At 39.7% G+C, this 22770-nt stretch overlaps 1 protein-coding gene across 15 annotated transcripts in view; it reads right to left on the minus strand.

Moving 5' to 3' along the window:
• PTPRT (protein tyrosine phosphatase receptor type T) overlaps positions 1-22770 on the minus strand; it is a 1134111-nt gene that overhangs the window by 195078 nt on the left and 916263 nt on the right. For all 15 annotated transcript variants that reach the window (XM_039479697.2, XM_039479693.2, XM_039479696.2 and 12 more), the window contains exon 13: positions 11299-11335. In XM_039479697.2, coding sequence (XP_039335631.1) covers positions 11299-11335 — 37 coding nt within the window. The remainder of the gene's footprint in view (positions 1-11298; positions 11336-22770) is intronic.

The raw sequence follows: 22770 nt of genomic DNA on the forward strand, positions 1-22770 counted from the left end.
GTGGTCCATTAACAACATTGCAGGACGATCTTATGCAAAACAGAGAGGGTAGAAGATGCCAGACCAACTGATAAACAGAAAAGACATACTTTCAAAAATAACACAGATGGCAAACTTGATCAACAGCCATGAACTACCATAAAATTTTACCACCAGTAAATAGTAATCGTAATACTTTTCCCTTAAAAAAATGAAAAGTTTTGCTATTTTAAAAGCACAGTCTAAGTCAGGGGTCAGCAAACTATGACTTGTGGGCCAAATCTGGCCCCCCATTCCCTGCTTCCTGTGCAGCCATGAGCTATAAATGCTTTGTACATTTTTAATGGTTGGGAAAACAATAAAAGAGGAGTCATATTTTGTGACACATGGAAATTACATAAAATGCAAATTTCAGTGTCCATAAACAAAGTTTTATTGGAACACAGCTGTACTCATTTGTATACATATCCTTATACGTATGGTTGCTTTTGAGCTACAATGACAGACTTTAGTAGTTGTGACAGAGACCATAAGGACTGCAAAGCTGAAAATATTTACTATCTGTCCTTTTACAGAAGAGTTTGCTAACTCTTGTTCTAAGTAGCTATTTTTTAGTTTGTTTATTTTTTTATCCCAATGCTCTGAGGTAGGCAAGACAAGGACTGTCAGCCTCACATGTCAGTAAAAGAAATAGAAGGCTTGAGAGAAGAGATGACTCACATGTTCCCACTTGGCCTCCTCCAGCAGCCTCTTAACTGTTCTCCCATTCTGTAGCCTTTTCCCTGCCTGAGTCCCCCTTCTCTGATTCATTGTCTAAACTACAACTAGGGTGTCCTTCCTAAAAAAGGCAGTCTGCATAAGTACCTCCAGGGGCTCCACCATCTAAGGACAATGCTTTCATATGTGTACACACACACACACACACACACACACACACACACACACACACACACACACAGTGGGACTACACAGAATCCTGGGTGGCCCCTGATTGCTCCTATGGCCTGCTAGCCATCATTCCTTTGCCTTGTTCCATTTAAATTCAGTGGCATGCTCTCTTGCCTTCAATGATTTGTGTACCTTCTCCCTTGGCTTGAAGATTTTTTCGACTTACTTTCCAATCTTGTTCAACATAATTGTCACTCTTCTTTCAAACCTTATCTTAGTGACCACACATCCCGAAAAAACATACCATAAGTTGATTTATATCTCCCTTGTTGCCCTCCAATTACATCCTGATTTTGCCTTGACAACAGCCCTTATTGGACTTATATTTATTGGTTGGCTCTTCCATGAGCTACTACTTGTTGAGTGCTTTTTATAAGCCAGATATTCTATTAAGTACTTTTGATACATTAGCTCATGAAATTCTTATATTAGTCCTGTGAAGTAAGGGGTGTTATTGTCATTGGTTTATAGATAGGGAAACTGAGGCAAAGAGTAGTCTGGTACCTTTTCCTACCTAGAATCGAAGACCATCCAAATCTAAAGATGGTGTCTTTAACCACTAGGGAATGTGGGATTACATATCAATACTAAGTTGTACTTGATACATGCTTACTGAAAGGTAAATGAATACATGAAACTCTGATTCAGTATTTCTCACTCACTAGCTGTGTCATTTGGAAAACTACATACAATTCTAAATTTGAGTTTCTCCAGTTACAAAGTAGAGGTAATAATTATCTCTCAGGAAATCATGTTGAGGATCAAATGGAAAACAGTTAAAGCCTTAGTTGGCTTGGAAGCCTAGAGGAGGTGCCCCCCCAACCCCGCCACTCCATACTCCAGGTCTACGACCCATGCTGTGCTTAGCAGTAATGCTTAGCTACCTGGGGTAGGAACAGAGGGACAGCTGGATAAGGGCAGGAATGGGGAGAGATTTTTCTAGTTGGTAGGGCAGAATATAATGGGATGGATCATGGAACTCAGCAAAACACAAAGGTCCTATTTGCATATATGGTTCTAGAGATGTCTCCTGTTTACCAGTGTCTGATCCATCTCTCCTCCTTTGGCATAGGAAAGAGTTCCAGTCAACTTGCAGTTGAGCTGTTATCATGTGACTAGCTCTCATCAAGGCTATGTAAGTAGAAGTGGCGTGAGTCATTTCCAAGTGACATATTTAAGATCCAAGTTAAATGTAGAACATATGTAGTATCAAAGGACTCCTGAGCAGGGGAAGAGAAACCACTTCGATGCTTTCTCTTCCCCTGCTCAGGAGTCCTTTGATACTACATATATTCTAGATGGTATAGCAACAAACATGCCTTTGTGGTATTAAGCTACTGTGAGTTGGGTATTAGCTTGTTATTGCAGCAAAGCCTAGCCTAGTCTGACTAATCTAGTTGGAGAAAAGGTAGAGGTCTCTTGCTTTCTCCTACATCACCTTGTCCCCTGGCCATATTACCCTTTACTTGAGGATTCATTACCCTTCTCTCTTCACTGTTTCCAAGCCCTGTTTAGAGTGTGTGTGTGTGTGTGTGTGTGTGTTAGCCATTAATGAAAACATCGAGACCCTGCAAAGATGGACCTTAGAATGCTGAATGCCTCAGACTTCCCTTCTTACTCTTATTCCTTCTTTTGTTTTGAGGTGGAGTTTCGCTCTTGTTACCCAGGCTGGAGTGCAATGGCGTGATCTCGGCTCACCGCAACCTCTGCCTCCTGGGTTCAGGCAATTCTCCTGCCTCAGCCTCCCGAGAAGCTGGGACTACAGGCACGCACCACCAAGCCCAGCTAATTTTTTTTGTATTTTTTTTTAGTAGAGACGGGGTTTCACCATGTTGACCAGGATGGTCTCGATCTCTTGACCTCGTGATCCACCCGTCTCGGCCTCCCAAAGTGCTGGGATTATAGGCGTGAGCCACCGCGCCTGGCTGACTCTTATTCCTTCTAAAGCAATAAATGTTGAGCGCAGAGAGTTGCTGCTGGGCCACAGATGGCCCTGGAGCTGAAAACCCTGAAGACAAACTAATTTCTTGGTTTATTTGCTTCTATATGTTGTGGAAGTGAAGAAAGTTGAGGATTCCTCGAGCCACCTCACCTTCTGCTCCAAGACTTAGCTTGAATACTCCTGGAGACAGGCCAAAGACCATCACACCCTAAACACTCTATTATCAATTATTACTAGAAAAAAGGCATGGGAAGAGGTTAAAAAACAGGAGACGGAGCATCCTGTCAGTGGTCGACGAACCTCAGCTATCTATTGGTATTAACAAGATTCAAAGTGGTATGATGGAATCAGGTCTGAATTCCAATTCTGAGGAAAAGAGGTCTTTATTTAACCCCTTGAGCCTATTTGGCCTATCATTAAGTAATAACCTTGACGATGACCACTATTCATTTAGTGTGTGGTAAGTGCCAGGCTTTACTTCTATCATCACATGACACATTGTGTCAGCACACAAAGCCTTGTGACTGGATGGTTAATTTTTGCAAACCCCTTTTAATCTCCCTTCAAACATTACATTGAGATCCCATCAAGGGGTTTAAAATTTCTAAAAGAGGCCGGGTGTGGTGGCTCACGCCTGTAATCCCAGCACTTTGGGAGGCTGAGGCAGGCAGATCATGAGGTCAAGATATCGAGACCATCCTGACCAACATGGTGAAACCCCGTCTCTACTAAAAAATACAAAAATTAGCAGGGCGTGGTGGCGCATGCCTGTAGTCCCACCTACTTGGGAGGCTGAGGCAGGAGCATTGCTTGAAACTGGGAGGTGGGGGTTGCAGTGAGCCAAGCTCGCGCCACTGCACTCCAGCCTGACACCTGGCGACAGAGCAAGACTGTGTCTCAAAAAAAAAAAAAAAAAAAAAAGAAAAAAAAAAAAATTCCAATAGAGCACTTTCTGTTTATTTATAACCCTTGTCTCCAGCCTACCCCAAATGTGTTCCTTCCATGACTCCCAATTTTCAAAGGCCCCCTTTCCCTTTATAAGACGCAACTGCTTCGAAGTAACAGATGTGAGATCAAGTCAACTCAGGTATTTCAGATCTTGAGTGGATAATTCTTATTTCTAGTTGAGAAAGATGGATTGGAACTCCCAAGGTACATGCTTGAATGGCAAGAGTTAGTCCTCGCTGGTTTTTCTGAACTCTATCACACCAGCTTTTGTCTTCCTGAGTTGGGTGTGAACATGGGGTATGGAAGGGGTATGTGTGGTGGGAGAAGTTTGAGCACATCTAGAGAGTAGCACAGAGGGAAAGAACAGAAGGCTAGAGAGACGTGCCAGCTGTTGCAGCAAGAAAAATATTAAAGAAAGGGTTGGGATAGTTAAAGGTCATCTTTAGGCTATTTTATGTGTACTTATGGTATGGTTCTCTTCCTCCACTTTCTCACAAACCTTCAGGAAAATCCATATATTTCCACTGACATTTTAGGGCTTAGAAGACAGTAGGTGAGAGCAAAGAGGGCACAAGTCAAGGAGAACTTGTTACACTCATGTAATTCTGAGGACCCCAAATCCTGGAAAATGTATCTCATGGGACTCAGCTGGGGAGGAATAATATTGCCCTGCCCCAACCTTCTAGACACACAGTCTGAGCTTTTACCTTGAAAAGTTTGACAAGATTCAAGAGCTTTCCAACAGACTATCTGACTAGAGCCTTTCCTCTCACAAATGATTCCCCAGTATGGCCCCATCCCTGGTTATTCTAGCTAGATCTGGGCATGCTGTGCTCCTGGGTCCCTCCTGAAATCGCTGAGCAGGAGATGAGGAAAGGACAGTGTCACAGTCAAGGCTAGAAAAGGGATGCCCACAATCCTACACACGGCCGTAAAGGTAAACTATAGCTGTGCGGGATCTCATCCAGAAACAACAACCTATCGATGGAAAGGCCCAAGTACTGAAAAGTGAGGGCAGCCTCACTCCTGTCCCCTCCTTCTCCTACATCACCTTGTCCCCTGGCCACATCACCCTTTACTTGAGGATTCATTACCCTTTTCTCCACCATTTCCAGGCCCTGTTCAGCTGTGTGTGTGTGTGTGTGTCTGTGTATGTTTTATCCAGTTTCTTCACTTTGGATCTAGCCTGTTTCATTTGAGAAATGGCTGATCTGTAGAACTGTATGATCAGTGATTAGAGTCTGGGCTTTGGCTTTTTTCCTTAGAGAACTAAGAGAGAGGATCTGTGCTAAGTAGGCCTGGGTCTCTAAGTCTCACATTAAAGGCTCAGAAAGTTAGGAAGAAAGAAAGAATTATCTATTATGTTCTGGAATATTTGGCAGAAAGGACTACTGATCTCAAGCTTAAAAGTGAAGGGACAGACTCATAGATGTTAACTGACTTGTCCAAGGTCTAACAGCTAAATCTGGAGGGTGGGGGAGGGACAGGATTTGAATCCAGGTGTTTCTAGCCTCCAATTATTTGATGCAACCTCTCAACGAAGCTTTATGTAAGAGAGAATCTTCCACATAGGCTCGTATCAACAGGAGTGGGCATATCCTACTGATAGCAGAAGATTCTCACACCACCCGTGGCTGCGATTCTGTGGATAAACAAGGCATGAACACATCACTCCTCCTCTGGGCCTCAGTCTTAGCATCTGTAAAATGAGAGCATCTCGCTGAAAAATGGCCATTTAGTGTCCCTGCTAGTCCCTGAAGGAGTGAGAATCCATTATGGAGAGAGGAGAGAAAAATGTCGGATGAAATGCTTTACCTCAGGCTCAGCTCTTATGAAAAGAAGGCATATTTACAAAAGACCAGTGCCCAAGCCTCTTGCCCAGGCGTCCCCAAACTTTTTACACAGCGGGCCAGTTCACTGTCCCTCAAACCGTTGGAGGGCCGCCACATACTGTGCTCCTCTCACTGACCACCAATGAAAGAGGTGACCCTTCCTGAAGTGCGGCGGGGGGGCCAGATAAATGGCCTCAGGGGGCCTCATGCGGCCCTAGGGCCGTAGTTTGGGGACGCCTGCTCTTGCCTGTCGCTGCTGAGACAATGGCTTTAGTCCATTGCTCCCACCAAGCCGAACAAAACTACTGGTGACACTGGCCCCTCATCCCATGCTTCATTATTCTGGAGTTCAGCTTTCAGCACCCACTCCAAGGCGGTTGTTTTAATGGGATCGTTAGAGAGTGTTTACTAGATTAAAACTGTGGCTGTCTTCTGCAAAGCAACTCTGCAAATGGCTTTATGGGTTTCCGGGTTTATTTTGTCTCAGTGACTCGGCTCAGTTTGCAAATCAAATCAAAGCTGATTTTTCTAACTGCCACTCGGGCGCACCCAGCAGGAGTCTGCAGAGCCAGCTGTGTTCCCTTGACGGCTGGCACTGGAGACAAACAGGAGTGCTGCTGCCCGCTGGCAGCCAGAGTGGTTCCACCCAGTGCAAAGAAGCAGGCATGCACCTTCCTGACCCTAACCAAGGCAGGGGGAGCAGGTCAGAGGAAGCAAATTTCACTTTCTGGAAGGAGAAATGAGAGACAGAATCTATTTGGCCTCAAGGACTGATGTGCAGAAATAATAGGGAGCCAGTCTGGACTCATAACATAGAAGCTTCCTCAAACTGAAGCATCCAAAGTGTGAAGCAGCTCTGTGGTGAGTAGCGAGATCCCTATCACAGCAGGAACAGAAGCAGAGACCGGCTGGCTTTCTTGTTAATGCAGATTGCAGATTCCACAGAGGACCCTTTACCTCTGTCACTTTTACTCCTACCTTTTAAGAGAACAATCCTGACATGTAACTTGCATTTGAAAAAAATGAAGCCATGGAAGAATAATGACCTGTTGGTTATCCATCCATCCATCCATCCATCCATCCATCCATCCATCCATCCATCCTTCCTTCCTTTCATCTATCCATCCATTTGTTCAGCCGACACATTTTATTGAGTACCAATATATGCTAAGATCTGGGAATAATACAACAGTGCTCAAAATAAGCACAGTCTTTGCACTTACGTCATTTAGAGTCTAGCAGAGAGATAGACATTAAACATGTAAGCAGACTATATATACATATATATATATGCAAGTTGTGATGAGTGCTATGAAGGAAAAGTACAGGGTTTAGTGAAAGTAGAAAATTGGAGATATGCATTAAAATAGAGGTCAGGATGGACTTCTAAGGACAAAAGGTTTAAGATGACATCTTTAAGATACTTATCTGTTAAGACATTTATGTGTTAAGGAGACACATAGTAGCCAAAGAATTTCAGAAAGAGGGCACGATAAGCAAAGGCCCCAAGCTTGGAAGGAGTTTGATGTGCCTAAAGAAGTGGAAGAAGACCAATGTGTCCAACAGTAATAAGAGAATAAAAGGATGGAAGCTTAGAGAAGGCTAAAGGGTAGGAAGGGGTCAGATCATGTAAGCAAGACTGGTGGGATAGAGCTTGTGGGTAAGAGAAAGAAGCAAAATGAGCAGATGACTGTAGAAAGGGAAGCAGGGAAAGAATTAGAAAGACAGGACATCGATGGGGAAGAGTACTTGGATGGAACTGGGTATCAGTTTCTCAAAGGGGGACTGATCTGTTCTAGAATTGAACAACTAGGTCAGAAACAGTTTTCCCTTGTCCTGCTCTGTCTCAGCCAGAGGGCATGAATTGAGATACTTGGGTACCTCCTTTAGCAGCTGCAGTCTAGGGCATCTTTTGCCAGATGGGATAATGCACCTCCCATGGGATGGGTTGTTTTCTCTACTAGTTGAACATTAACACCTCTGAAGTCTAAGTCCCTACCCCAAGCTTCCACATGCTACATTTTCTCAAGGATCATCTTGAGCACCTCTGGCTGAAATCTTAACCTGCTGGCTATGTTGAGCCCATCTCTCATCTTCTGAAGGTAGGATAAACATTGTTAATGGTTCTAAATGCTTCCCCTGCTCATTTGCCCTGTCTAACATTTCCTGGTTTAATCATAAGAACAAAACCTGACTTTTAAATTGTTATTTTTTGCTTTGTGGCTTTCTATTGTCTTCTTTTCAGAGTCTTGAATAATAGCTTTAAATTCAAACCTTCACTTAATGCCTGTTTTCCCATTGGCTGCAGTTTTCCCTCTGTGGCTCTGATCAGATCTGTTCCCAGGTCTGGAGTGTATCAAGCAAAATGCTCAAAATATCCTTTTAGTTCTTACATTCAAGGCAATTCCCTTGCTTTTTGCTATCCTAATCAAATGTCCTTATTGGATTATGTGGTAGTATCCTCATAAGAAGGGGAATTTTGAACACATTCGTACACACAAGGAGAATGTCATGTGATGGTAAGGCAGTGATCAGGGTGGGGCTTCCACAAGCCAAGAAATGACCAAGACTGCCAGCAAACCACCAGAAGCTAAGAGACACACATAGAACAGATTCTTCCTCACAGCACTCAGAAGGAACAAAGTCGGCAGACACTTTGATTTCAGACTTCAGACTTCCAGAATTGTGAGACAATACATTTATGTTATTTAAGCCAACCCATTTGTAGGACTTCATTACAGCAGCCACAGGAAATTAATACAGGTCCATTACTTTGCAACCCACCAAGCTGGGCAGTACCAAATTAGAGCTTGAGTTACTAGAAGCAATGTTACAAAAAGAAAAGGGTTGGAGACACATGCTGGAGCCAGATGTGTATCTAACAGTCTCATGTAAGGGGCACTAGGCTTGGGGTCAAGTTAAAATGATCCTGAATGAGTCCTTAGGGCTGTTCCAACTGGCAACCATCTGGTTCTGTGGGATTCATGTAGCTGGTCACAGACACTGGCTGGACTCTCCAGGGTCAGGGACATGACAGCAGCAAGTTGCTTTATCAGCAGAGTACTGGCCTCGAGCCTGACATGTGAGCTTCGGGGTCAGGATGCCTTCCATCAGACCCATGAAGCAGGTGCCATGATGACAGAGAGAGGGAAAAGCTCTGGGAGAGACTGATGACCCATCTCTGGGACTTTGTATGCTTCCAAAATCTGCGAGACTCTCAGTATCTTCCTCTGTTAAAAAGAATACTGTTTTTAGCAAGCCTGACTAACAGAGTTTGATCCAGTTGGTCAGGAAGGGATAGGATAAACAGAATATTGATTCCTGGCTTTAGGTTCTTGATACAAACTCTTCACAGGCAATGGATGGATTTATAATAGTTAGGGTTTGCTTTTAATAAACCCTAGATACTCTAAGCATAATACCCGGCACCAACTAGACACTCATCAAACACGGATCTGCTTCCCTTTGTCCTATGCTCCCCAAGCATCCTTCTTATTTGATGTAGTGAGAGGGGATAGCTGAACAGTGTCCGACTGGCATTCTGCACTATCTAGTCCTCTGCCCCATTCCCAAGTGCTACTGGAGTCCCATTTCTTTGAGTTCAAGTGTTAGATCTCACTGAATTGGAAAACCAGGATGTGGATGCTCAGATTCCCCAATACCCGGATCTATCAGAGCCCTGCCTGGGCTTGGATAGCCAGGCATTCACACTCATTCATGCATTCCTATCCTTTCACACACCCTCACTTTACCTGCATACACACTCCACTCACTTAAGGAAAGATGGTAACCTAAAGCTCAGACAAGAGGGGAAGCCCTTATGCTAAGGAGAGGTAGAGAGCTCTTCTGTCTGGTTCTTTAAAGGTCACTGCAATTCTCTTGCACATCAGCAGTGCAACAGTAGAGAAGCTCGGCATGGTGGGCTTCTATGCCTTTGAGGGCTGCAGTCCTGAAGTGTTCAGGAGAGTACAGTTTTAGACATTCTCCCACTGTCCCCATGTGTTCCTATTGCCTGTCAGGTCTCGTGTTTCCAATTCTCAGTTCAGAAAATAGGACTCAGCAAGCCACCCTTTTATGGAGATTAGACCCCAGAGGGTGTCCCTAGAATCCCACCTACCCCAGGGAGTGCAGATCCATTGCATCCATCTCTCCTGGTCTAGAATTCAAAAGCCATTGGGGAGCCATAGAGCATATCATAGTGAAGGAGGTTTCTCTGTGAGTTTCCTTCTATCTCCAGCTGCATGTTGAAGCGGGCCGCAGACATCCAGCTGTCCTGATTGCTGTCCAGAGCCCTAGTGCTACCCAATGGATGGTGTTCTTCCTTCTACATTATCTGTTTTCTTCAGTGGAAAAGTCTGCCAAGACCTGTGATTTGTGTCACTCTTGTTTGCAGGCCATCAATTCTCCTTGCCTCACAGAGAGTATTTTATCTCCTTCCATCCAGTAGCCTGAGTTCCTGAGAGGGAACAAGTTAGGGACACGCCACCCTCTGTGACTTAGGTGAAATCAGGGTGACCTATCACTGGGAGCCCTAGTGCTTGTTTTCTCCTTTCTCCTGTATCTTCTCTTTTGTGCCTACATATTGGGCTGATTTTCTTCAAAGTTACAAGAATCATGTGTGATAGGTCTTGTGGCACATTTTGTCAAATAGCTGTAGATTTTTTTTCTCTCTTTTTCTCCCCACTCTGCCCACATGTATGTTTTCCTCTGTGTGGTTCTGTGTCTCGTGCATGTGTGTACATATTTACACATATACACACACATACTTGGGTCATTGCTTTTGTCTGTACTTTACATCTATGATTATATGTCTATTTATAGTCACAAATTTTATCTCCTTGGAAGCAGTCTATGAAACTACGTATGCATCAGTAAATTCAGGGAACAGAATAGAATTGCCCAATTTTGTTGTGTGTGTGTGGGGAGGGCTTGCTGTTAAAAATATCAACTCTGTAACAAAAAAATAAATCTGATTTCTAACCATTCAACCCTGTAATAGGTTAAATGATAACAAACCATTCATTGATTTTGTTTTTTAAAAAGAGTATAAACAGAAACATGTACCAATTGAAAGAGCCAGACAATTCAATTATAATTAGGAAAACAAAAGTGATGAGCCTGAACAATGCGGCCTTAGTTTTGGGGACAAGTGTTGAAAATGCCAATTATATAATAATGCAGCATTTGTCTTCTCATTGTTAAAGGCACCAGTACTCATCACCTCATTTTTGAAAGCCATGTACCAATTGAATGAAATACAAAACTCAGAAGCTAGGTCTAACAGACATGCTTAAAAAAATACCCACATGAAAACAAAGACCCAAATATAAGAAAAACATATGAAAAGAATATTTGAGTAAATTTATATCCATCACTCTACCGACCAATGTACCAGTCCTTCCTTTTATACATTCATCTACCCATCCATCCTTTCAGTAAATATGTTTTAAACTTTTACGTCTTTTATGCACCGTGCTACTAATACATATCCTAGAATGTATGGTCTAGATGCAAACGACTCCAGTGAAAAGAACAATTCTTTCTCGTTTTGAGTTATTGTTCCCTAAACTTTCTCTGTGTGGCTAGAAAGAGAGAAATACTTAAATGGTTGAAGAACAGCTGCAGACAGACAAGCACATGCCAACATACCTTTTGTAGCCAGACGGACACAGTTGATTTTGGTCTCCTGTGAACAACAAAAATGAGGTGCCAATTAATTAGCTGTGAGTTACATAAAGTTGTTATATAAAGACAAGTATACATATATATATTTGCATATATGTGCATCCATATGTATTTTTAATTATAATTTTAAATTTACCCTTTCCATTTTTTTCACCATTGGATCACCTTTTAATTCTATCTTTTAATTTTTTTCTCAGGCTAGGTACATATGTTATTCAGTTCACTTCCTGGCTTCTACCATCTCATAAACTTCTTCCCCTGAAAGAACCACTTTATAAACATATCAGATAATTCCTAGCATGCATCATCTCTCACAATAACACTCAGTAGGTACTTGTGGTATGCAGTGGGCTTTGTTCAGTTACATGAGTGAGCAGATGGAACAAGGGCATCCTTGGGAAACTTTGTTACTAGCAATAATGCATCTACATGCATAGACTGAAGAGACACTTGGCAATAGTCCAGTCAATACGAAATGTGTAAAACTCAAACTGCAAAGTTCATGTTCAAAAGTTACTTTTCCCCTGAGATCTTTTGTAAGCCTTGAGTCTTCATACATAATGCGTGTGGTAATAGAATCTTTGCTGGGTGAACTATCTAGTTGTTGTTAGCTGTTTCCAAAGTAAAAAGGATCATAAATATGTGATGTTGCTGGGCACGCAGTGGAGTTAATGAAGGGTGTGCTTATGAAGAGAATTTTCTCTGCTCACTTTACTGGGATTCATCTCCCAGGAGGTCCTGGAGCCAGCTGAAAATTCCAGTTGACTAAATTGTACCTCCAACAATAGTCTGAATTCAGTGTAGCAATGAAAGTCAAATGCAAAGAATGCAAGTATGTGAGTTGCTGAACCAAAAATCTTTCAATAATCCAATGCTTGTCTTTCTGTTGCTCATTCACAAAGAACCACTACATCTTGAAGGCACTGGTGGCAATCAGGATAATAAAGGTTAGGAGGCCATAATAAAACCTGCAGACTTCAGTGGCTAAAAAAGGCAAAGGTTTATTTTCCATTCAAACTACATGTCCAATGTAGGTGTGTGGCTGGGTCTAAGGGGTGGGAGTGGAGGTGGTTGGGAGACACTCTGACCATTGTAACCCCTTAGAGATCAAAGCTGGTTATGCCCATTTTAAACCAAGGGGAGACAGTGCTAAAGAGTAAATTAAATGCTTTGAATCAGAAGTGACATTTTCACTTTTATGCATGTTTTATTGGCTAGAACCAGTGACATGGCCATGCCTAATTTGAGATGGGGAAATGGAATCCTCCAATGTATCCAGAAATAGAGAAGACATGATAATATCTATAGCAGATTCTATTCCATCTAGATACACCTCTGAATGCCGGAAATAATCAATTCTATTAAGTCCAAGTATGACTCCCCATAATTAATCTCATAGTTATTCCCAATAGTCTTGCTTCTGTTCCTCAGAATACACAGCAAGTCTTCTTTTGCTTGTGTTAAAAGGTCTAGATACTGAAAGATGGTTCTTGGGCTCATAAACATTCCTCTTCATCAATTCCTCATATGATAAAAGTTCAAGCCTTTCAAGCTATCCTAGCTACTCATTCTAGGAACTCCATTTTGTCCTCTTAATGTGCAGCGACTAGAACACAAAACAGCAGTCTACATGTGCTCTTATTGATATATGATTACCTAGACTATCACTATTATCCTTACTTATATTGGTCTTCTATTAATATTGCCAACATCTTAGTGTTTATCCATCTCCCCTAACCAAAAATAAAAATCTAGGTTATCAACCTGCTTCTACATGTACAGGTGTGGCTATATTTTTGGAGCCCAAGTACAAAGTCATATTTACCACTATGATTTCCATCTTGTTCAACTGATCTAAGTACTACAGCCTGTCATCATTTTCTCCACAAGCTGAAAAATTTTAGAAATCAATTTTTTTCTTTAATTTCATCCCCATCATTAATATAAGTAACAATCTGGATAATGCCAATAGCAGAACCTTACGACTTGCACTAGATTCCTTCTTCCAGGTTGACATTTGTCTGTTAATCCAAATCTGAACTAATTACTAATATCCTAAATTGCTTATGCATTGAGCTTGACAAAAGCATCAAATTCCTTTTAGACAGTGATACTCTGTCTATTGCATTTCTCCAATCAGTGCAAAGACTGTCTTAAAGAAAGAAGGTTGAGTTGACATGACTTGTTCTTTGGAATAAGTGTTTTCTTCTTTGTAAATGCTGAAAGTGTCTCTCTTTAAAACAAACAATTATTTCATTTTATAAAGTAATAATTCAGAAATGTTAAAAAACATGACAAGTCATGGTTCAAATATATGAATCACTCATATAAAATCTTCATATAAAATTTGAAGTAGGTTATATTTCAATAGCAAGTTTTTTTTTTTAAAAGGATATACCCAGAAGATGAAAAGAAAGAAAAATGGCTGGGAAAAAAAAATAACAGTAAAGGATACTGCTCTAAATGTGATGTACAAAAAGCTTAAGTTACAAGTTAAATCTTCCATATGACAGTTAAAGGGACCAAACTCATATCTGTTTTCATGTTTAGATGAATCTTTTCAGCTTCTGTTGGCTTCCATTCCAAAACCACCATACCCCGTGCTTTGATTTAAGGAGCTTGAGATGGTTGAATAAAGTATGAAACCCAGAGCACTGAAGAAGACATGCAAATGATTGTGCAGTGTCACAATGACTGTCATTGAAATTGTGTGAACTGGGAGAGGTGCCCACACACAATAAATGATTAGAATGATCTCCAACTTCATGGTAATACAGAAAAAAATATTTTGAAATTAATATATTAGGAAACTTGCCAATTCTGTGTGTGATTATTGAATACAGCAGAGGACAAAGGTTTGATGAGGCTAATACTGCTGAGAGTAGTTTATAAATATGTATCTTCACTTTAAAGAGATTCAGTCTTATCTGTCTAGGCATTTAAGAATCTTTTCTCAGGGAGTAACCTCAGATATAGAAGAAGCTTTATATTCAAAGATGTTGGTTTCAGTGTTCTTCATAAAAGTGAAAATCATGAGCAATGTATCTGTCTAACAACACGGGTATGGAAAAAAAAAAAGCTGTGGTCTCTCTTAATTCAACACAGTACTGGAAGTCCTAGCCAGAGCAATTAGGCAAGAGAAAAAAAAATAAAGGGCATCCAAATGGAAAGGCAGAAAGTCAGATTGTCTTGTTTGCACATGACATGACTTTATACATAGAAAAACCCAAAAACTTTACCAAAAAAACCCTCCTATAACTGCTAAACAAATTCAGTAAATTTGCAGAATACAAAATCAACATATAAAAATCAGTAATGTTTCTATACATAAACAATAAACTACCTAAAAAAGAAATAAATAAGACCATCTCATTTACAGTAGTCACCAAATATAATAAAATACCTAGGAATCAATTTAATCAATTTAAGAATTTAATAAAAGACCTCTACAAGAAAAAACAAAAAATACCAATGAAAGAAATTGGAAAGCATACAAGTAGAAAGATATCCCAGGCTTATGGATTGGAATAATTAATACTGGTAAAATAATCATGCTATCCAAAGCAGTCTATAGATTCAATGACATTTTCATCAAAATACCAATGGAATTCATTATAGAAACAGAAGTCCTAAAATTTGTATAAAAACTCAAAAGACCGCAAATAGCCAAAACAGTCCTGGGCAAAAAGAACAATGCTAGAGGCTTTACACTAACAGACTTTAAAATATACTATAACACTGTAGTAACAAAAACAGCATAGTACTGCCATAAAAGCAAACATATAAATCAATGAAATAATATTTTTTAAAACCCCAAAATTAATGCACATACCTACAGTCAACTTATTTTTGAGAAAGTCACCAGGAATACTCATTGGGGAAAGGAAAATGACTTCAATAAGCAGTGCTGGGAAAATGGAATATCCATATTCAGAAGAATGAAACTAGACCCCCATCTCTCACCCTATACAAAAATCAACTCAAAATGAATCAGAGACCTAAATGTAAGACTTGAAACTATAAAACTACTAGAAGAAAACATAGGGGAAATGGTCTGAAACCAAACATATGACACTGATCTAGGAAAAGATTTTATGAATCAAACCTTGAAAGCACAGGCAACAAAAGAAAAAAATAAACAAGTGGGATTACATAAAACTAAAAATTTATGTCAAAAAGGGAAACAATAAACAGAATAAAAAGGCAACCTATAGAATGGAAGGAAAATATTTGCAAATTGTTCATCCCACAAGGAATTAATATTCAGAATATACAAGGAACTCAAACAATTCAACAGCTAATAAAAATCCAACTTAAAAATGGGCAAATGATCTGAAAAGACATTTCTTAAAAGGAGATATACAAATGGCCAACAAATATATTTTAAAATGCTCACTATCACTAATCATCAGGGACATGCCAATTAAAACTACAGTGAGGTATCATCTCACTCTCGTTAGGATAGCTATTATAAAAAAAATAATAACAAACGCTGGTGAGGATGTTGAGACAGGGAACTCGTATGCATTGTTGGGAATGTAAAGTAGTTCAGCCACTATGGAGAACAGTATAGAGGTTCCTCAAAAAAACTGCAAATAGAACTAATATGATCCACCCATCTGACTTCTGGGCATTTATCCAAATGAAGAGAAATCAGTGTATTGAAGGACATCTGCACCATGTTTATCGCAGCACTATTCATAATAGCTATGATAGAGAATCAAACTAGGTATCCAAAACCAGAGGAATAAAGAAAATGTGGTATATATGTAACATGGAGTAATATTCAGCCATAAAAAGAATAAAAACCAGTCATTTGTGGCAACATAAATGGAACTGGATGACATTACATTAAGGAAAACAAGCTGTGAACAGAAAGCTAAATACATCGTGCTCTCACTCATATGTGACAATTAAAATAAGTTGACCTCATAGAAGTAAAAGGCAAGACAGCAGATACTAGAGGTTAGAAAGGGAAGGGAGAGATAGGGAAAGATTTTTTAAATGAAACACGATTATAGCTTGATAGAAGGAATAAGTTCTAGTTTTCCATAGCCCGTAGGATGACTATAATTAACAAAAATATATCATTTCAAATAGCTAGACAGAGGATACTGAATGTTCTCAACACAAAGAAATGGTAAATATTCAAGATGATGAATATGCTAATTACCTTGATCTGATCTCTGTTCATTATATGTTTCAAAACATCACTATGTACTCCACAAATATTTAGAATTAGTATGCATTAAACACATAAAAGGAAAAAAGTCACAAAAAGAAACCTGTGGGCTGGGTGTGGTGGCTCACACCTGTAATCCTAGCACTTTGGGAGGCTGAGGCGGGTGGATCACAAGGTCAAGAGGTCGAGACCATCCTGGCCAACATGGTGAAAACTCATCTCTACTAAAACTACAAAAATTAGCTCGGCATGGTGGCAGGCACCTGTAATCCCAGCTACTCTGGAGGCTGAGGCAGGAGAATCACTTGAATCCAGAAGGTGGAGGTTGCAGTGAGCCAAGATCATGCCACTGTACTCTAGTCTAGGTAAAAGAAAAAGAAAGGAAAGGAAAGGAAAGGAAAAGAAAGGAGAAAGGAAAGGAGAAAGGAAGAACGGAAAAAGGAAAGGAAAGGAAAAGAAAGAAAGAGAGAAAGAAAGGAAAGAAAAAAGAGAGAAAGAGAAAAATGAATGAACGAAAGAAAGAGAAGAAAGAGAGAGAGAAAAGAAAGCAAGCTGTGGTCTATCTACATAGTAGAATCTTATGGAACTGTTAACAAAAATGATTGTGAGGGCCATATAATAACATAAAATCGTACACATAAGAGAATATTAAATAAATAAAGCAAAGTCTATTTTCTGCTACAACTAACATGCAAATTGAAGCATTAAAAAAATACATCCCAAAGGAAATAGATTAAATCTTAATAATTGTTGCACAATTAATTTAAATTATAAGGTATATGCAGATGCGTATACTATACTTAAATACAGTTTGACAAATTTTTTACCAAGTAAACACACACCTATGACCAGCACCCAAATCAAAACACTCAATATTGCCAGCACCTCAGAAGTTTCCCTTATGTTTCTTCTGGTTACTCCCTCCCTGGAAAAGTGAACACGAATCTACTTTCTGTGGGAATGTTCTCTTAAAATGTGGTCACATTAAAGGGAATTCTGCAGTGGTTTGTTCTTTTTTGTTTTTTTAAGATTCAGAGGGTTCGTGTGCAGGTTTGTTACCTGAATATATTATGGAACGCTGAGGTTTGGGCTTCTATTGAACCCATCACCCAGAGTGAATAAATGGACAGAGTACCCAATAGGTAGTTGTCCAACCATTGCCTCTCTCCCTCCTTCCCTACTGCTGTAGTCTCCAATGTCTACTGTTACCATCTTTGTGTCCATGTGTACCCAATGTTTAGCTCTTACTTACAAGAGAGTACATGTGGCATTTGATTTTCTCTTTCTGCACTCATTTGCCTAGGCTGCATAGTATTCCATGGTGTGTATGAACCATGTTTTCCTTATCCAGTGAAACATGGATGGGCACCTAGGTTGATTCCATGTCTTTGCTATTGTGAACAGTGCTGTGATAAATATACTAGTGTGTGTCTCCTTTTGGTAGAATGGTTACTTTTCTTTTGAGTATATACCCAGTAATGAGATTTCTGGGTCAAATGGTGATACTGCTTTTAGTCCTTTAAGAAGTCTCCAAACTGCTTTCCACAGGGACAGAAGTAAAGCCACACACAAACAATCAACTGATCTTCAACAAAGATGAAAAAAGAAACAATAGAGAAAGGACACCTTCTTCTAAAAAGGATGCTGGGACAGGTAGCCATATGCAGAAGAATGAAACTAGATCGCTACCTCGTACCATATAAAAATTAATTCAAAATGGATTAAAGACTTACATGTAAGACCTGAAACTACAAAAATCCTAGAAGAAAACCTATGAAATACTCTTCTGGGCAATGACTTAGGCAAATAATTTATGACTGAGACCTCGAAAGCAAATGCAACACAAAAATTGACTATTGGAACCTAATCAAACTCAAGAGCTTCTGCTCAACAAAACAAAAACAACACTGTCAACAGAATAAACAACTCACAGAATAGGAGAAAATATTTTCAAACCATGCATCTGAGAGAGGACTAATATTCAGAATCTTTAAGAAACTTGAACAAATGGCAAGAAAAAAACAACCCCATTAAAGAGTGGGCAAAGGACATAAACAGACATTTCTCAGAAGATGTATAAGTGGCCAACAAACATATGAAAAAATGCTCAACATTGTTAATCTCCAGAGAAACGCAAATCAAAACAACAGATACCATCGCACACTAGACAGAATGGCTATTACTAAAAAGTAAAAAAAATAACAGGTGTTGGCAAGGTTGCAGAGAAAGGGGAATGAACTGTTGATAAGATTGCAAATCAGTGCAGAGGTTTATTCTGTCTTCTCTTGCACATTGTGTCATTTGTGAGAAGTTTTTAACTTTCCTTAGAATAATCTTCCCTTCCACAGTTTTGTGCAGGAAAATGAGCCATTTCCTAAAATCACCCCTTCAGCCCTACATGTTTTAAAGTCTGTTTTCTATGATCTGGACTGTATATATGGTTATGCTTCTGTTTTCCTGACTGACAAACATGATGCCAACACGTTTGTTTTCTCCTAAGTTCCTGACAACTTTAATTCCATAACCAATTTGTCTCTGTTGGTCAGAATTAGGTATAGAATAAGAAAGCCCTGAGTCACTCTCTTGACCTTCTGAGTGACTGGATTGTCAGCAAGCAAATCAGGTCTATTCTGGACACTCTGATGTCCATCACAGGAGAGGTCTGGTCAGTGTGCCTATGTCCAAAGTTCCCAGTCATTTCAACAAAAGGAAACGAGCACTTTCTTTGTTCTCAGATTATATAAGGCTCTGGGGAATGGAAAAAAAATGGCGTATTTTCTATTTGATCTCTACTATACCCTAATTCAAGTTTAACATATTCTGGGACAGTGCAACATAATTTCATTTCCTTATCATTTTAACCTCACTCACATTCTACTTCCCACTCCAGATTAAAATCTACACACAGGCATAAATCACTCTGGGGTAGAATGTCATGTCCTTATTGTCATGCTCTGTCGAGAAATGCTTCTACCCAAGGCTCTGCCAGTACAGCAATATTGGGCAACTCTCTGTCCCTTTCTATGGCTCAATTTCCCCATCAATCAAATGACAGACAATGGGGTAGAAATGACCACTTTAGTGGAGTAGGCAAGCCACTCTACTAAGATTGCTTCCAGAGCCCAATGCTAAGTCTGGTTTTAGCTACTGGCAGTAGCCCTTCACTTTCAGACTCTGTCTTCTTGATACTACTTCATAATATCTCACTTCAGGCAAATAATTTTATTTATTCATTTTGGTAGGCTATTACCCACCTTATTATTCAAAATGCCTCACACCTGTATCTACTTATAACCTCCATTTTTACACTAGGTCAAGTCTGACTCATCTAACCATCCATCCATCCATCCACCCTTCAATTATTTACTGAAATTTTAGAATGCCTCTTCAATTGAGGAATTCACAATGGAACTGTCCAGGGCATCAAATGTGTCATAGTTGCTGTTTATCATCCAGAAAGACTTGGGTTAAGCTGCTAACCTGATCAACAAGCTCTAGGTACATGGCTAATACATACAATTCTTACTGTACTGCCCCATTAGACTCTTTATTTAATAGGATGTAGATTTGGCTGGGCGTGGTGGCTCATGTTTGTAATCCCAGCACTTTGGGAGGTGGAGGCAGGTAGATCATAAGGTCAGGAGATTGAAACTCTCCTGGCCAACATGGTGAAACCTTGTCTCTACTAAAAATATGCAAATTAGCTGATTGTGGTGGTGTGTGCCTGTAATCCCAGCTACTCAGGAGGCTGAGGCAGGAGAATTGCTTGAACCACAGAGTCAGAGGTTGCAGTAAGCCAAAATTATGCCACTGCCCTCCAGCCTGGTGACAGAGTGAGACTCCATCTCAATATATATATATATATATAAATGTAGATTTAACCCTAATTCCATAGTTTTTAAAGTTACCCTAACTTGTGTCTTTGTTTTCTCTAAGACTGAGCTTCCCAGTTGATACAATGGAATTTAGATTTGACCTCAGTGTCTTTCCATAGTTTCCCCAGTTACTTTGACTCAGGCCCTAGTTGTCCTCTAAAAATGGGCTGAGATCCTGATAGTTTACCTAATTTTTGTTCATGTATTCATTCGGTCAACTGATCAACAGATATTTATTGAATGATCACTATATGCCAGGCACTAGGCTAGGTACTGGAGCTACAAACATGATGAAAGTAGACATGGTCCCTGTCCTCATAGATCATGCAGACCTGGGGGGAGACAAATATTAGATGACTATTCTCACAAACAAGTATCTAATTAAAACTGGCAATAAACACTGGGAGATATGTAATAAAAACACATAGGTATGTATTTACTTGTTGAAAAATTTGTCAACCTGTATTTAAGTTTAGTACACTAAACTTAATGAGGTTGTGTTTAGGTTTAGCACACCAAAGTAAATGAGAAGTACCAGGTGCTGTGCATGTGTAAGGGAGATGGCATAAGGTGTGAGTGGGAAGGGAGATGGTCTGCTGCTTTTAGAAAGACCATTTAGTCCTGAGTTCTAATTTGATTGCACTGTGGTCTGAGAGATTGCCATGATTTCTGCTCTTTTGCATTTGCTGAAGAGTGATTTACTGCCAGTTAGATTGTCAATTTTAGAGTAAGTGTGATGTGGTGCTGAGAAGAATGCATATTCTGTGTATTTCACTCAAAACTACACAACTACATGGAAGCTGAACAACCTGCTTCTGAATGACAACTGGATAAACAACGAAATGAAAACAGAAATAACGATGTTCTTCTAAAACAATGAGAACAAAGACACAATGTACCAGAATTTCTGGGACACATTTAAAGCAGTGTCTAGAGGAAAATTTATAGCAATAAATGTCCACATGAGAAGTGAGAAAAGATCTAAAATCGACACCTTATCATCAAAATGGAAAGAGCTAGAGAAGCAAGATCAAAAAAACTCAAAAGCTAGCAGAAGACAGGAAATAACTAAGATCAGAGCAGAAATGGAGGAGACAGAGACAACACAAACCCTTCAAAAAATCAATAAATCCAGGAGCTGTTTTTTTGAAAAGATCAACAAAATAGACCACTCATCAGACTAATAAAAAAGAAAAGAGAGAATAATCAAATAGATGCAATAAAAAACAATAAAGGGGATATCACCACCAATTCCACAGAAATACTAACTACCGTTAGAGATTACTACAAACAACTTTATGCACATAAACCAGTAAATATGTAAGAAATGGATAAATTCCTGGACACCACCCTCCCAAGATTAAACCAGGAAGAAGTTGAAACCCTGAATAGACCAATAACAAGGGCTGAAGTTGAGGCAGCAATTAATAACCTACTAACGAAAAAACATCCAGGCCCATATGAATTCACAGCCAAATTCTACCTGACAGACAAAGAGGAGCTGGTACCATTCCTTCTGTAACTATTCCAAACAATACAAAAAGAGGGAATCCTCTGTAACTCATTTTATGAGACCAACATAATCCTGATACCAAAACCTGGCAGAGACAGAACTAAAAAAGAAAACTTAAGGCCAATCTCCATGATGATGATAGATGCAAAAATCTTCAATAAAATACTGGCATATCAAATGCAACAGCACATCAAAAAGCTTATCCATCACAATCAAGTAGGCTTCATCCTGGGGATGCAAGGCTGGTTCAACATATGCAAATCTATAAATGTCCATCACATAAACAGAACCAAAGACAAAAAACACATGGTTATCTCAATACATACAGAGAAGGCCTTCAACAAAATTCAAAGGCTAAGAATGCTTTGTGCTAAAAACCCTCAATACACTAGGTATTGATGGAATGTATCTCAAAACAATAAAAACAATTTATGACAAACCTACAGCCAATATCATACTGAATGGGCAAAAACTGGAAGCAATCCCTTTGAAAACTGGTATTAGATAAGGATGCCCTCTCTCACCACTTTTATTCAACATAGTATTGGAAGTTCCAACCAGAGCAATCAGACAAGAAAAAGAAATAAAAGGCATTCAATTAGGAAAAGAGGAAGTCAAATTGTCCCTATTTGCAGATGACATGATTGTATATTTAGAAGACCCCATCGTCTCATTAAAAAACCTGGAGACAACAGATGCTGGAGAGGATGTGGAGAAATAGGAACACATTTACACTGCTGGTGGGAATGTAAATTAGTTCAGCCACTGTGGAAGACAGTGTGGCAATTCCTCAAGAATATAGAACTAGAAATACCATTTGACCCTGCTCTCCCATTACTGGGTATATACCCAAAGGATTATAAATC

The sequence above is a fragment of the Saimiri boliviensis genome, chromosome 9, assembly GCF_048565385.1.
Source record: "Saimiri boliviensis isolate mSaiBol1 chromosome 9, mSaiBol1.pri, whole genome shotgun sequence".
Classification (NCBI taxonomy): Eukaryota; Metazoa; Chordata; class Mammalia; order Primates; family Cebidae; genus Saimiri; species Saimiri boliviensis.